This window comes from Cetorhinus maximus, chromosome 7 (genome assembly GCF_964194155.1).
Source record: "Cetorhinus maximus chromosome 7, sCetMax3.hap1.1, whole genome shotgun sequence".
Lineage (NCBI taxonomy): Eukaryota > Metazoa > Chordata > Chondrichthyes > Lamniformes > Cetorhinidae > Cetorhinus > Cetorhinus maximus.
Window position 1 is genome coordinate 133,921,124 of NC_135885.1, and position 15,855 is coordinate 133,936,978.

At 45.1% G+C, this 15,855-nt stretch overlaps 1 protein-coding gene across 6 annotated transcripts in view; it reads left to right on the forward strand.

Moving 5' to 3' along the window:
• The window catches only part of tbc1d4 (TBC1 domain family, member 4), a 264,165-nt gene that overhangs the window by 231,135 nt on the left and 17,175 nt on the right, over positions 1-15,855 (forward strand). For all 6 annotated transcript variants that reach the window (XM_078545970.1, XM_078545971.1, XM_078545972.1 and 3 more), the window contains one exon: positions 598-842. In XM_078545970.1, the coding sequence (XP_078402096.1) occupies positions 598-842 (245 nt within the window). The remainder of the gene's footprint in view (positions 1-597; positions 843-15,855) is intronic.

Sequence of the window (15,855 nt, forward strand, 5' to 3'; positions counted from 1 at the left end):
GGAGGAAAGTTGGGTAAATGGAGTTAAGATCATCCCACGAGCTAATTGAAAAGTGGAGCAGGCCCGAGGGGCCGAATGGCCTCCCTAATGTTCCGATGACTCCTTCAACCGCAGCATTTGTGAATGATCCTCTGGCATCAGAGCAAGAGATTGGGATCTACTACCTGTTGAATAAAGCAAGAGGCATTCAGCCTAATTTTCAGAGGGTGAAGTTTCAGGGGCAGTGGGAGCTGACAGTATTATAGTCTCCAGTGTCGGGAATCTGCTGAATTCCACAAGGAGAACACTCCTAAAGGCACCACTCTGCTGCTTTAATTAAAGCGGCGGGGCGGGGTGGGGGGGGTGCTGCTATCAATCTCCTTGGATATCCTGATGCCAGTTCAATCCCTTCTGCTTCTGCCAGTAATTAATATCACCTTCAACTGCCAGGGGGCACTCAATAATAATCACTGTCCATTTACAGTGAGAAGTATGACATGCAATTGATTCCTTTCCCATGACAACAAGAGTAAAATACGAACAGATTATGCTGTAAAACTCAGCAGCTCAGACAGCGGGAAAGAAAAATAACCCTGCTTCTTTCTTATGTTCTTACAGGAAGAACATTTCCCACCCATGCCTATTTCTCGGCCCAGTTGGGAGCTGGCCAACTCTCACTGTTTAATCTCCTTAAAGCCTACTCATTGCTGGACAAGGAAGTGGGCTACTGCCAGGGCATTAGCTTTGTTGCCGGCGTCCTCCTTTTGCACACGAGTGAAGAGCAGGCCTTCGAAATGCTGAAGTTCCTGATGTACGACCTCGGCTTCCGAAAGCAGTACAGGCCCGACATGATGTCATTGCAGGTACTGAGAGTCGTTTAGTTTCTAATAAGCAACGTTTTTGTTTTGAATTACAATGCAGTCAGTCTATTCCCAAGACAATGTTGACCTGTAACAATCACCTTTTCCCAGCTTGGATTCTCGACATAGAATTTCAACCGGAAAATCTACTCCACAGCAACCTTCCCTCTTAATTTGTTTTGGAGTGCGGGAGCGATTTATTTAAATGTGTGCCACTGTTTTAAATCCTGTTGCGTGGCCGTGCACACATGGTAACTTAAACAGGTCAATGTGGAGACTTTTGGGTTACTGGGTGGCTGCACAGTTTAGAGAGACCATTGCTACACATTATCCAATCTTTCACCGGATGAATCATTCGGCAAAGTGACCTGATCCTTGCCCTACACAACTTCAGTGTCTACAGTTTGAGAATCAAAATTTATTTTATTCCAGAGGTGGTTTCAACAATTAAAGTACTCAACTAAATGTTTTTTTACTGCAGAGTGTATATATGAGGTTTTATATAAAGCTGTAATAATAGTGCATCCTCATTTAACTAACTTAAAGGGGCTGACAGGTCTACTGTACTGGCCAAGTTTTTTGGGGGAAACTAATAGAAATACAAAGTTTTGTTCAAAAGAAAAACACTGATTATCTCAGCTTTTGGAAACCACTTGAGATTGACCCGCTGTCCCTGACAGAACCACAGAATTGTTACAGCACAGAAAGAGGCCATTCAGCCCATCGCACTGGTTCTCTGAATGAGCAATTCACCTCGTGCCATTCCCCCACCTTCTCCCTGTAACCCTGCAAATTCCTCCTTTTCTGATAACAATCTCATTCCCAGTTGGCCCCCTTTGAACCTGCCTCCACCACACTCTCAGGCAGTACCTTCCAGATCCTAACCACTCGCTGCGTGAAAAAGTTTTTCTCATGTCGCCATTGCTCCTTTTGCCAAACACCTTAAATCTGCGCCCTCTGGTTCTGGTTCCATTCACGCTTTTCCCTATCCACTCTGTCCAGGTCCACCAGGATTTCTAATACCTCTATCAAATCTCCTCTCAGCCTCCTGTTCTCCAAAGAAAATAGTCCTGACTTTCCAACCTATCTATACAACTATTGCATTGCGTTGTCGATTAAGACCGCTCCTGAAGGGGTGTTTTGACAGCAGTGGAATTCTCAATGGCCTGAACACCATTCTGCCTCATGGGAGCCCTGGGAAAACTGTGCTGGAGGCCGGATACTCTGCAACCCAGCTAGTAGTGTGCTTTCCCAGGATCTGAAGCAGCTGCAGAGTCTCGTTGGAAGTTGTCATGTCCATTGGCTGGAATGGAGCCACTCAGGAAGGCTCCCCAGTTGCAACATCACATTGCAGCCTCACACAGAGGGATGTCTTAGATGCTGAGAGACTATTTTCCTTGGCTGGGAGCATGGCCTCAGGAAAAGGATGACAGAGAATGACATAGTTTGGCTATTTAGAACTGAGACGAGGAGAAATTTCTTCACTCAAAGGGTTGGGGACCTTTGGAATTCTCTACTGCAGATGTGGATTCTCTCAGTTGTTGAGTATATATATTTGAGACTGAGATTGATAGATTTCTGGACACTAAGGGAGTCAAGGGATATGGGAGTAGGGCAGGGAGGTGAAGCTGAGGTAGAAGATTAGCCATGGTCCTATTGAGTGGCAGAGCAGACTTCAGGGGCTGTGTGGCCAAATTCTGCCCCTATTCCTTCTGTTCTTCAGTCAAGTTGCTCCCAAAGAATAACTAGCACAATATCCCCGTGCTGTCGGAAGAGGTGTATTGGAGAGACAATGGGCTGGATTTTCGTGGAAAAGATGGGAAGGTTGAGACGGGAAAATTCCTGATGTGGCAAACGTGTCTCCTATGAGGAGATGGTGGAGGGGCAAGGCGGAGTTGGATCTGCCTCCAGAGGCAGGCCTGGGGGCGGCAGGGGAGGTGGACGTTTGGCCAGGCTGGCGGGGTAGAATGCTTACCTCTGTTTTTTGGGACTTCGGCCTGATTTCAGTGATGAATGTAAGGCCCTCAAATCCTCAACCCTCGCTCCTCCCCACACGCCAACCATTCCCCATGCCCACTCATACCCCATGCTCATTGCCCTATGCCTCCTCATAGATCCAATGCCCCCTCCATGCCCTCATGTATCCTCCATAGCCACTCACCCAATATCTGCTATGGGCATGAGATGCCATGAACCACAAATACTTACCGAAGGGGCCCAAATCCACAAAAGTTGCAGAGGTGGGGAAGGGGTTGGAGAAGGGAGGGGTGGGGGAGGGGTGGGGGGGGGGAGGGGTGGGGGGAGGGCTGGCGCTTAAACTAACCACCCCCATAATGGAGCTGACAAGGGCAGGAATGCTGCCCTGTGGGTGGGCTATAGCCACACACTTATCCTGCGCTGGCAAAAATGACCAGAGCAGGAATGTGGCCGGGAATGCCGGGTCCCACCCGTCATTTTTAAAGGGCCCCTGAGTCAACCGAATTTGGTGAAAATCCGGGCCTATGTGACTTACCTCCCTGTTTAAGTTTTTTTCCCCCAGAAATATGTTTCCTAGCCATCTGGCAATGTGATTGGCTTTGATACACTGGATGTTTTTATTATATTAATGTTGATGAATTAATCCGAGATGTTGCCTATGAATTTTTTTGCCCGTGGCCTATTCTTGTTCTCTAGTTGTACCTGAATCAACAGCTTATTTTTTATTCTCAATGGTGATGAATGTCCTGCAGCATTGCGTGTGTCCAGAGAATACTCTGGCAGTGAGGCTGCATTGTACAGTTGGTGTGGGGAGTGGAAGGGCAGCAGCGTACAATGATACACCTTCTGTGGCTGGCCCAGCAGCGAGAGAGCACAGATACCCTAATAAGGGGCAGTGAGGCAGCCCTGGCGGAATCAGCGGGGGAGTGGAGGGTGAACAATGACAAATTAGAATCATGCACAGAGCAGGCCATTTGGTCCATCATGTCTGTGGGGTCGACAGAGCTATCAAATTAATCCCACTCCCATGCCTCTTCCCTGTAAATATTTTTCTTCAAGAATTTATCCCATTATCTTTCAAGTGTTCATATTGAATCTGCTTCCATCACCATTTCAGCCACTGCATTCCAGATCACAACAAGTTGCTGCCTGATAGAACAAGTTTCCTCATGTATCTGCTGACTCTTTTGGCAATCACCTTCAATCTGTGTCCTCCAGCTACCAACCCCTCTGCCACAGAAAACAGTTTCTCCATAGATAGATAGATAGATAGATAGATGGAGGGCCGGATGGATGAATGGACAGGCGGACGATTTGTTTATTGAAAAACAACCATGAGTGCAAGTGCCAAATTATCATGATGTAATAAAACAAGTAATCATAACTCATAACAATCATTAAAATTAAGTACAATATAATAAAAGGATTGCACAATTATGAACATTTCAGTATACAAATAATTACAGTACATTGGAAAATGCAGGGCTCCTTAATTTACAGAATAAAAATGGAAGGTCTACTAAAGTCTGTAGATCCTGTTGTCAGCTTGAGTTCATTGCATACTCAATCATTTGCATACTGTATAGATATGAGTTTTATAAGGTTGGGCGTTGGGCAGTCTATTCATTATGTATCTTCTATTTGTATAATGGTGTCACAGAATCACAGAATTTTAATGGTACAGAAGGAGGCCATTCGGCCCATCATGTCTACACCAGCCCTCCAAATGAGCATTGTGACCTAGTGTCATTGCCCTGCCTTTTCCCCGTACCCCTGCACATTGTTTCTATTCAAATAATCATCTAATACCCTCTTGAATGCCTCGATTAACTTTGCCTCCACTACACTTCCAGGCAGTGCATTCCAGACCCAAACCACCTTGCTGTGTGAAAAGGTTTTTCCTCACGTCACATTTGCTTCTTTTGAAAATCATTTTAATCCTGTGCCCTCTCGTTTTTGATCCTTTTACGAGTGGGAACAGCTTCTCTCTATCTACTCTGTCCAGCCCCCTCATGATTTTGAACATTTCTATCAAATCTCCTCTTAGCCTTCTTCTCTCCAAGGAGAGAACAGCCCGAGCCTCTCCAATCTATCCTCATAGCTGAAGTTTCTCATCCCAGGGACCATTTTTTAAACCTCTTCTGCACTCTCTCCAATGTGTTCACCTCCTTCCTATAATGTGGTACCCAGAACTGTACACAATACTCTAGCTGAGGTCTAACAAGTGTTTTATATAAATTCAGCCTCCCTGCTCTTGCACTCTATGCCTCGATTAATAAAGCCCAGGATACTATATGCTTTATTAACTGCTCTCTCTACCTGTCCTGCCACTTTCAATGATCTATGCATGTATACACCAGATCCTTGTGCTCCTGAATCCCCTTCAAAATTTCACCCCTTATTTTATATTGTCTGTCCATTTTCTTCCTACCAAAATGCATCATTTCATACTTCTCCGCATTGAACTTCATCTACTATCTATCTACCCACTCCACCAATTTGTCTATGTCCTCTTGAAGTTCCACACCACCCTGCTTGCAGTTCACAACACTCCCAAGCTGGGTATCATCCACAAACTTTGAAATTGCCCTCTGCACACCAAGATCTAGATCATTAAATATGTATCAGGAAAAGCAAGGGTCCCAATGCCAATCCCAGACAAACCTTCCTGCAGCCTGAAAAATATCCATTGACCATTACTCTCTGCTTCCTATTTCTCAGCCAATTTTGTATCCATGTTGCTATTGTCCCTTTTATTCCATGAGCAATAACTTTTCTCACAGCTTGTTGTGTGGCACTGTATCAAATGCCTTTTGAAAGTCATGTACACCACATCAACAGCATTACCCTCATCGGCCTTTTCTGTTACCTCTTCAAAAAACTCCAGTAAGTTAGTTAAACACGATTTCCCCTTTAGAAATCCATGCTGGCTCTTCCTTACCAACCCATATTTTTCCATGTGACTACTAATTCTATCCCGAATAATTGTTTCTAGAATCTTGCCCACCACTGAAATTAAACTGACTGCTCTGTAATTGCTGGGCTTATCCTTACAACTTTTTTTGAACGAGGGCGTAACGTTTGCAGTTCTCCTGTCCTCTGGCACCTCCCCGGAGTTTAGGGAAGACTGAAAGATTATGGCCAGTGTCCCTGCCATTTCTATTCTCACTTCCTTCAATATCCTTGGATGTATCTCATCCAGTCCCAGTGCCTTGTCAACTTTAAGTACTGACAGTCTAGTCAACGCTTCCTCCTTGCCAATTTTGAACTCTTCCAGTGACAGGGTTTCCTCGTCTGTCTTTTGTCCTTAATTCCAAAATCACATTTACTTTCCATGTGGTTGTGGCAAGAGATAGTGGCAATGGAAGGTGGGATTCAAGAGTTTTCCAGCCAAGTCCAGAGAGAGCTTTACTTTTACACTGTCAAAACTGTTTATGACTTTGAACACCTCTATCAGATTTCCTCTTAACCCTCTTTGCTCCAAGATGAACAGTCCCAGCTTCTCCAGTCTCTCCCATAACTGAAGCCCCACATCCCTGGTACCATCCTAGTGAATCCCCATTTGCTCCCTCGTCAAGGCCTTGCGACAGGCTTGTCGTCGAAGGAGAGTGTGGGATTCCAGTCTCATGTGGACAAAGCCCAGGCAATGGTGAGGTGAGGACGCCAGTTGAAAAATGAGATCTATTCATTTCCGTGCGCAGTTTGTCTTTTTAAAGTAATAATTCGGCACAACTTTGGCATTGAAAAATAGCCGAACTTCGTTAAGGTCAGCAGTGCTGCATGGAAATCTCACGGTGGCCGTGTCACTGGGTATGTTGTTTCACGGTGAAATGTCCTTCATCATTTTTGTGACTGAATGAGTCAGATAATTACAGAGTAGATACCGAAGAAAAATCAAACAAGTGCGAATGTACACTGAGGCAAATAGAAAACCTTACGGCTCTGGATGAATGGACGGAAGACAGACACTCGTTTAGAGCTTTTGATAGAGAGGGGTATGACTGTAGTGGCAGAGAGATGTAAATGGAGTAGTGAAGAAGTGCGAATGCAGAATCATAGCTACGTTTCTTCACAAAACATGCGCATCTTCACACTGACAACCACCAGCATTTCAGGTGGAGCCTAAAAGCCTGGAATCATTTCAGAAACAACTAACTCTCGTAGTGAAATGTGCGTTGGGTTGCTCCGGACAAATGGTTCAAGTTGGGCCCCATGACCTCTAAACATCTTGACGTCTTGCGTCAGAGGAAGTGCTGGTAACATTCACGGGAAGAGGCAGCCGATGTCTGCTGCCCTCCTCCTGCATCGCCCTCTGCTGCAGGACGTGAGCAGAGCCTCGAGAGATGACACATCAACTGGATGCTGCTGCAGCCAGTCCCCCATTGACAGCTGCAGAACAGTTTGCACACGGTCCCAGGATCTAAGCACCCACCTACACCTTTAACTGAGGAGCGATGCAATGGGGAAAAAAGGAAAGGAAGAAAAATGAATTCAAAATGTGGTAAGTGTGCTTCTCAACTCAGTCAGTACAAAGAGGTGGCTCTGCGTTCAAATTAGACGTGAATTGTTGTTCACTACTTATTAAAAAACTGATACATGTTGCACTAAAGCACCACAAAGGCAAGAGAGATCAAATCTGCAGATACACCATCACTAAAGAAGTTAGATTATCATTGTTGACTCTTTCTCTGAAGTAAATGAGATAATGGGCCTTTCACTAAACATCAGGAAAACTAAGGTCCTCTTCAAGCCAGCTCCCACAGCACAACACTGCCCCCGCCAATTAAAATCAGTGACGAGATCCTGGAAAATGTGGACCATTTTCTGTATCTTGGGAGCCTCCTCTCAATGAAAGCAGACTCAGACGAGAGAATTCATCATTGCCTCCAATGTACCAGTGCAGCCTTCAGCCGACTGAGGAAAAGAGTATTTTGAGGACAGGGTCTCAAACCTGATTCTTAAGGTCATGGTTTACCAGGCAGCAGTGATCCCCGCACTCCAAACTGCTTCAGAGACTTGGACAATCCGCAGCAGGCACCTCAAAGCTTGGAGAAGTACCACCAGCCTTCACAAGATCCTCCAAATCCTGTGGCAAGGAAGGCAGTCCAATATCAGTGTCCTCTCAAGCCAACCTGCCTAGCATCAAGCTACTAATTACTCAAAACCAGCTCCTCCGGGCAGGGCATGTCATTCACATGCCTGGCCCCAGACTCTTGAAGTAACTGCTCTACTCAGAACTCATCTCATAGCAGGAGACTCTCTGGATGACAGTGGAAATGCTTCAGGAATGTTCTCAAAGCATCTCTGAAGAGATCAAACATCCCCACCAACTCATGGGAGACACTGGCCAAAATGGAGAAGGCTCATTCGGGAAGATACCAAACACATTGAGAGATTTTGATGGGAATGTGCAGAGGCAAAGTTAAAACATGAGCACAAACCTCCAAAAAACTTATCTGCCGGACCCTGCAGGCACCACCTGCCCCACATGTGGCTGAGTCTGGAGATCGCACATTGGACTTATGAGCCATCTCAGAACCCATGGAACTGGAACGGAACCAAGTCATCCTTAATCCCTAGGGACTGCCTAAGAAGAAGGAGAAAAGAGCTACTGGAAGAAGCCTGGGCAGTAATGATCTGCAGGAATTTTGGAAGGATATATAAAATGACAAAAGCAGTGGGCTACAGTTGCACTAACTCAATTACCTTTAGACGATCCGAAATCGCAGTTTCCTTTGGACGCTCCTCAGCTTTCTTTTCTCTATCGTGAAATTCAGCCAAGGAGAAAAGCAGCATGAGATGAAAAATTGGTCTGGTAATGTGAGCACAGCCTTGTGACTCAGTGTCACCCAGGCAGGCACATGCGGTTATCAGCAGAGGCACATAATGAGACTGTCAGGAGCAAAGTGACTGTGCTCACTGTGGCTCTGGAGATTATAAATGAGCAAGATAATAAAAGGAGGACATCCATTATTCAGAGTAATCCACATCGTGAACTTGGCAACCCAGTGAAATCAATTCTATTTCACTTCCTGCAGCAGAGGGTGGTGCAGAGGGAGGGCAGCAGACGTCGGCTGCCTCTTTCCGAGCTCCCAGATGGCAGTGTGATGTGAAGGACTGTCATGTTGCAGGGTTCAGGGGGCAGCTGTGAGGGTGAAGCTTGAGCAGTTCATCAGCATCACCTTGGTTTTCTGATGTGTCACTGGGCAGAGAGCTCTTCCATTTGCGTTACGTCAACTTACAACAGATCTGGAGCCTTTATCAGAGGCATACAAGCCTGATACAAGAATGGCTTCATTGCTCAGGTGATAAGCAGCGAGGGGACCAATGTTATTTTGATGTGAAGGTTTAAGTAGTGCATATGTACAGGAGTATTTTCTGTTTCAGGAAGATTAATTTAATAATGACTTCCTGAATCTCAGACACCCCGGCTGAACCATGTGTGGCAGTGCTGCACCACATGACTAATCCTATCGTATTATGGTTCCTCATTTCACTGCAGCTTAGAGGGAAATAGCAATTTGTTTGAAGGTCACTCTATTGCTGAGGTTGCCTTTGGCTAATGAGGAGTAGGTTTACTGGATTATATGTTAAAGGTCTTTGACAGGAATTCTCTCTCCTGGAATTGCCTCGGTGGCTGACGAATAAACTGGGTAAATCGACTTTCTGCCAATATTCCACCCAAGTGATGAAGGCCGTTTGGAAGAACTCAATGGCCACTCGCCACACCCCCATAAGAAAATTCTCAGCAGCTACATTTACTCTGTTCATGTGGGTCAGTGGAAGAACACTGAATCTTGTGTTTTTCTCAGTTTAATGGATTCCCTTTACCACTACTACAACCAGAGTGAGAAATTAGATAGTGCCTTTAACCTAAAAAAAAAGTCCCAAGGTGCTTCATTAAGGCACAAGGGAAATGGATTCTGGCTGAGAGATCGAGAAGGGGGTGTGGAGAAACAAAAAGCTTGGTCAAAGGGCTTGGATTTAAGGAGCGTCATAATGGAGGACAGGGAGGTGAAAGAATTGAGGCCAAGTTCCAGCCTTTGGGACATAGATAGCTGATGGCCTGACTGCCAATGGTAGAGGAAGAGGGGAAGGCACAAGAGGATGGAGTCAAAGGAACAAGGCGTTTGGGTGTGTTATAGGGCTGGAAGCAGCTACAGAAATAGGAGACGTAAAACTATGGAAGGATTTCAAAAAAGATTACTGTAATTTTCTATAAGACTCAGAGGGGTCTGAACAAGACGTACAAAACCGACTGGCAGCACTCAGTCTCAGGCTGAGCCACAGTAAAATTCTATCACCTATTCAGCCGTCATCATTTGCAGTCATGATGAAGTTCGTACTGGTTTAGAAGGAGGCCATTCAGCCCTTCGTGTCTATGCCAGTTCTCTGAAAGAGCTATCCAATTAGTCCCACTGTTCTTTCCCCATAGCCCTACAATTTCCTTTTCATGTACACATCCAATGTCCAATTGGACGTTATTGATTGAATCTGCTTCCACCACCCTTTCAGGCAGTGCAATCCAGATCATAGCAGTTTGTTGTGTAAAATAAATATTCTCCTCATCCTGGCTATCTTGCTGATTATCTTAAATCTGTGTCCTCTGGACACTGACCTCTTGCCTGTGGCTTCACCTCACCTCGCCTACCTTATCAAAATCCCTCATAATTTGGAACACCTCGATGAAATCTCCCCATACTTGAGCACCAATTCATTGGAAATAAGGGTTACAATGTAAAACAAAAGGCTCCTGGTTTATAATGGCATGTTTATTTTCAAACTTTTTTGCAATTTAGTCATTTATTTTCCAAAAGTTAACTTCAGGAGCAGATGGCCAATTGAACAGTTCTGCATTATGATCAAAGTTCAGGCAGTGCACATGAACCTTGTGTTAAGACAGTGAAAGGCATAGCTTAAAACAAATAACACTCATCCTTTGCCTATTTGTTGTCCGTTGACATAAAACACACTAAAACTGGTTAGATTATACATTGAAAACGATGCACCGAAATAATCCCGACTCTGCCCCCTAACCCCTTACCCCCAGATTATTTTCTTTTATTCATTCTTGGGATGTGGGCATTGTTGGCTAAGCTGGCATTTATTGCCCAATCCTACTTGCCCTTGACAAGGTGGTGGTGAGCTGCCTTCATGAACCGCTGCAGTCCATGTGCCATAGGTACACCCACAGTGCTGTTAGGAAGGGAGTTCCAGGATTTGACCCAGCAACAGCAAAGGAATAGCGATGTACTTCCAATTCAGGATGGTGAGTGGCTTGGAGGGAAACTTACAGATGGTGGTATTCCCATGAGTTTGGAGCCCATGCCCTTCTAGATTGTAGAGGTCGCAGGTTGGAAGGTGGTGTCAAAGGAGCCTTGGTGAGTTGCTGCAGTGCATTTTGTAGATGGTACACACTGTTGTCACTGTGTGCCACTGGTGGAATCTTTCAGGTTGTGGATGGGTGGGGTGGTGGGGCATCAAGAGGGCTGCTTTATCCTGGATGGTGTTGAGCTTCTTGAGTGTTGTTGGAGCTGCACTCCTCCAGGCAAGTGGGAGTTATCCCATCACACTCCTGACTTGTGCCTTGTAAATGGTGGACAGGCTTTGGGGAGTCAGGAGGTGGGTTACTTGGCACAAAGTTCCCAGACTCTGTCCGGCTAATGTATCTGCTTCACTTAGAACTGGAGAACGTTCCCTTGACCAGCCCGATCTTAATGGCTGAGCAGCTGCTTCCCGCTGACCTCCCGGCAGTTTGCCAGAATAATAAGGTCCAGTAGTTAAACATGCCCTCTGCCTCGATGGGGTTAAAATGGAAGTCTGCCTTAAGATGAGCAATGCCACGGGGTGATACATGGGGCTAACATTTTTAAAAGACAGAGTCCATTAGGTGAAGCCATGGGGTTATTTATTAGGCACATTTTGTGAAATACTGTTCAATAGGATTAACTGGCCTGGAGATATAAAGGAGATATATGGTCGTGCTTCAGATCCAGTGTGAGATTTGAATAGGACCATCCGTGACCCACAGTATTTTACATTTTGGGACCCGTTCCTCTTGATGGATTGCATGAGCGTAAATAATTTCACAGCTGTAGGCTGATCTTTTTACCTCTGATTATTGCTGCCGGCTTTGGTTCAGCTCTTCCATCATTTTCCTGAAACGACGGGCTGGGTAAGGGCTGAAGAGAAGCTGCTGCCGAAGCAGATTTTACAGCCAGCCCTGTTGCCTGTCTGCAGCGCAGCTTTTCAGATCTACCTCGACAGGGGAATCCTGTCAGCTCGGCCTTTCAAATTTACCCTTGTGCTTCAGAACTTTGCCCTGCTGCATATCATACCGGTAAGGACACAGTGTGATTGGTCTGCGTCCATTCCGCAGTGATTTGGGAGCCCGTTTTTAAAACCTCCCAGATTTTCCAGACACTTTGGATGTGGTATGAAACAGGCTGCCCAACTGTACCCACCCCCCTTGATGTTTACGCATGGGTCTGAGGCTCGCAGACCATCCACAGTAGTTGTTATACATGGATTTGGGAACAGGACCTTATTGTAACCCCTCGTAATAATGAGGGCCTCTATCAGGTCATTTCGTAACCCTTTCCACTTTCGCTGCAGAAAAGCCCAAGTTTTTCAAAACTTTCCTTCATAACTGGGACCTCTCATCCTTGTTAGCATAATGGTGAATCTGCACTGCACCTTTAACGTTGCTTTTATATCCTTTCTATAATGGAGCCCAAACTGTACACAGTGCTATAGTTGCAACGTATGGTGCTGTACACATTCAATTTATCTCCTTGTCTTTGTATTTTATGAATGCCAGTTTTATTGCCTTTCATAATCTCTGTATTTGTATTGTATTTTTACTTCAAAAATGTTTTCCAAAAAAATTTTGCAGAATGGTTCCAGGGATGGTGGGGGAGGAGGGGGTGGTTGGCTTAGTTACAAGGTTAAGTTAGAAAGACTGGGGTTGTTCTCCTTGGAGGAAAGGAAATTGAGGGAAGATTTGGTAAAGGCACACAAGATCATGGCAGGCTTAGATAAAGTAGACAAGGAAAAGCTCTTCCAAAAAGCTGATGGTACAAAGGCTAGGGGGACACGCATTTAAGATTTTGGGCCAGCTATGCAGAGGGAATGTGAGGAAGAACTATTTTACGCAGTGAGTGATAAAGACCTGGAAGGCGCTGTTAGGCTCTTGAAGGAAATAAACTCACAGGTCGGCAGGGCTCAAGTGGGGGAGTGGGACTGACTGTGGATTGCCCCATGGGGAGCTGGCATGAACTCAATGGGCCAAATGTCATCCTCCTGTGTCATGAATGTCTCTATCACACTTCTCTACACAGAACTGCATCTTCCACCTAACCACCCGTCCTATTAGCTTATTTATGCCCATCTGCAACCTGTCACAATACTTGTCAGAATTCATTATCCCCTCTAATCCCCCCCTTCCTGATTTAGTGCCATCAGAAAAATCTGAGACAGTCCCTTCAATAGAAAGAAAGACAGACTTGTATTTATATAGCACCTTTCACAGCCTCAAGATGTCCCAAAGTGCTTTACAGCCAACGTCTGTCATTATTTTCTACACCGCTATCAATTCTCCCCTTAACCTCTTTTTCTTCAAGGAAAACAACACCAGCTACTATAATCTAACCTTGTAGCTTAAATCCCTCATCCCTGGAACCATTTTAGCGAATCTCCATTGCATCCTCTCAAGGACCCTCTCATGCTTCCTGGCGAGGAACTTAGTCACAACAAGTGTATGTATGAGGCTAAATGGCTTTGCTTGAGCTGCATAGGTGGGCAGAATACTCTATATATTGTAGAATTATACCTTGTGTCTTCACAATTCATTGCAACTGTAGTGGGCAAAAATAAATTCAGCATCGGTACTGTGGGATCCGTTCAATTGAAAGTAATTACGTTTAAAGCTGCAATAGTGAATGCCATTGCAACAGAGTAAATGATTCCTTTAGTCTTGGGAGCCTGGCTTAAAACAAGATTTCAAATATGTTGGGTACTTTATTAAAAGTTAAAGATTGGGGCAAATTTCACTGTAGGAGGGTTTTCTACTTATACACTTCCCATCTAAAAGACCTCAGCCGATCCTGTTATTTTCATAATTTTCGATTTTGAATGATTCAATGACTTTCAGGCGTTAGAAGAATTATACTGTAAGATTAGGAACATTCTAGCAGGCGACTTTATTTGTTCTGACCTACCAAAAGCAATAAATTGATTCAAACAGAGTTTAGAAAACATTTCACTGTCACCTTCCACCTTGGAACAATTTTTATTGTGGCCAAGGAAAGGTTTATATTTTAAATGATGCTTTGTGGTTTGATTCCGCTTGAAACATCTGGCCAGCAAAATTATTAATTTCTACTAGTCATGAAAGCACTTTCACATTGGGTAGGAATCCGAAAACAGGAGGGATTAGCTCTACATCGGAGAGACCAAACGCAGACTGGGTGACCGCTTTGCAGAACACCTTCGGTCTGTCCGCAAGCATGACCCAGACCTCCCTGTCGCTTGCCATTTCAACACTCCACCCTGCTGTCATGCCCACATGTCTGTCCTTGGCCTGTTGCAATGTTCCAGTGAAGCTCAACACAAACTGGAGGAACAGCACCTCATCTTCTGACTAGGCACTTTACAGCCTTCCGAACTGAATATTGAGTTCAACAACTTTAGATCATGAACTCTCTCCTCCATCCCCACCCCCTTTCCGGTCCCCCTTTTTTTCCAATAATTTATATATATTCATCTTTTCCCACCTATTTCCATTATTTTTAAATGTATTTCCATTCATTGTTTTATCTCTACCTTTTAATCTATTTCGATCCCTTCCCCCCACCCCACCCCACCCCCACTAGGGCTATCTGTACCTTGCTCGTCCTGCTTTCTACCCTTAATGTCACCATTAGCACATTCCTTAGCTAATATCACCACCGTCAACACCTCTTTGTCCTTTTGTCTATGACATCTTTTGGCAATCTCCACCTATCACTGGCCCTCTATCAAGCTTTACCTGTCCCACCCCCCCTTAAACCAGCTTATATTTCACCTCTTTTCTATTTTTTCTTAGTTCTGATGAAGAGTCATTCGGACTCGAAACGTTAACTGTATTCCTCTCCGCAGATGCTGTCAGACCTGCTGAGTTTTTCCAGGTATTTTTGTTTTTGTTAGGGATTAGCTGCTCTGTGTTTGTCCTACCTCTCTCTCCTATATCTCATTTATCTTCAGTGCCACAGATAGAGCGGACTGAATTTTGCCACAAGTGTCGGGAACCTTACGTCAGGGTCATTTCCAAGTTGTGAGCCTGCTCGAGGTGACAGCGCCCCTTCCAGCTGAATTTTACATAGAAACATAGAAAATAGGAGCAGGAGTGGCCCATTCGGCCCTTCGAGCCTGCTCCCCCATTCCTTATGATCATGGCTGATCATCCAACTCAGTAGCCTGCTCCCACTTTCTCCCCCTATCCTTTGATCCCTTTCGCCCCAAGGGCTATATCTAACTCCTTCTTGAAAACATACAATGTTTTGGCTTCAACTACTTTTTGTGGTAGCGAATTCCACAGGCTCACCACTCTCTGGGTGAAGAAATTTCGCCTCATCTCAGTCCTAAATGGTCTACCCCGTATCCTCAGACTGTGAGTCCTGGTTCTGGATTCCCCCACCATCGGGAACATCCTTCCTGCATCTACCCTGTCTAGTCCTGTTAGAATTTTATAGGTTTCTATGAGATCCCCCCTCATTCTCCTGAACTCCAGCGAATATAATCCTAACCGACTCAATCTCTCTTCATATGTCAGTCCCGCAATTTAGAGTAGATCGTGGTTTGCCGTCCAATTAGAGAGGGCAGGGGAGTTTTTGAGGTGAGAACTTAGGACACTGCAGCCCTCACTGTGTGAACAGCGTGAGCAATGCTGATCCCCAGACAGCGGGAGCAACAGGGAAGCACTGGAGCTACCATCAGTATCAAGAGTGTGGCTGAGACCTCATTGGACCCATGGCCATCAGAGACACCCATCTCCAGATGT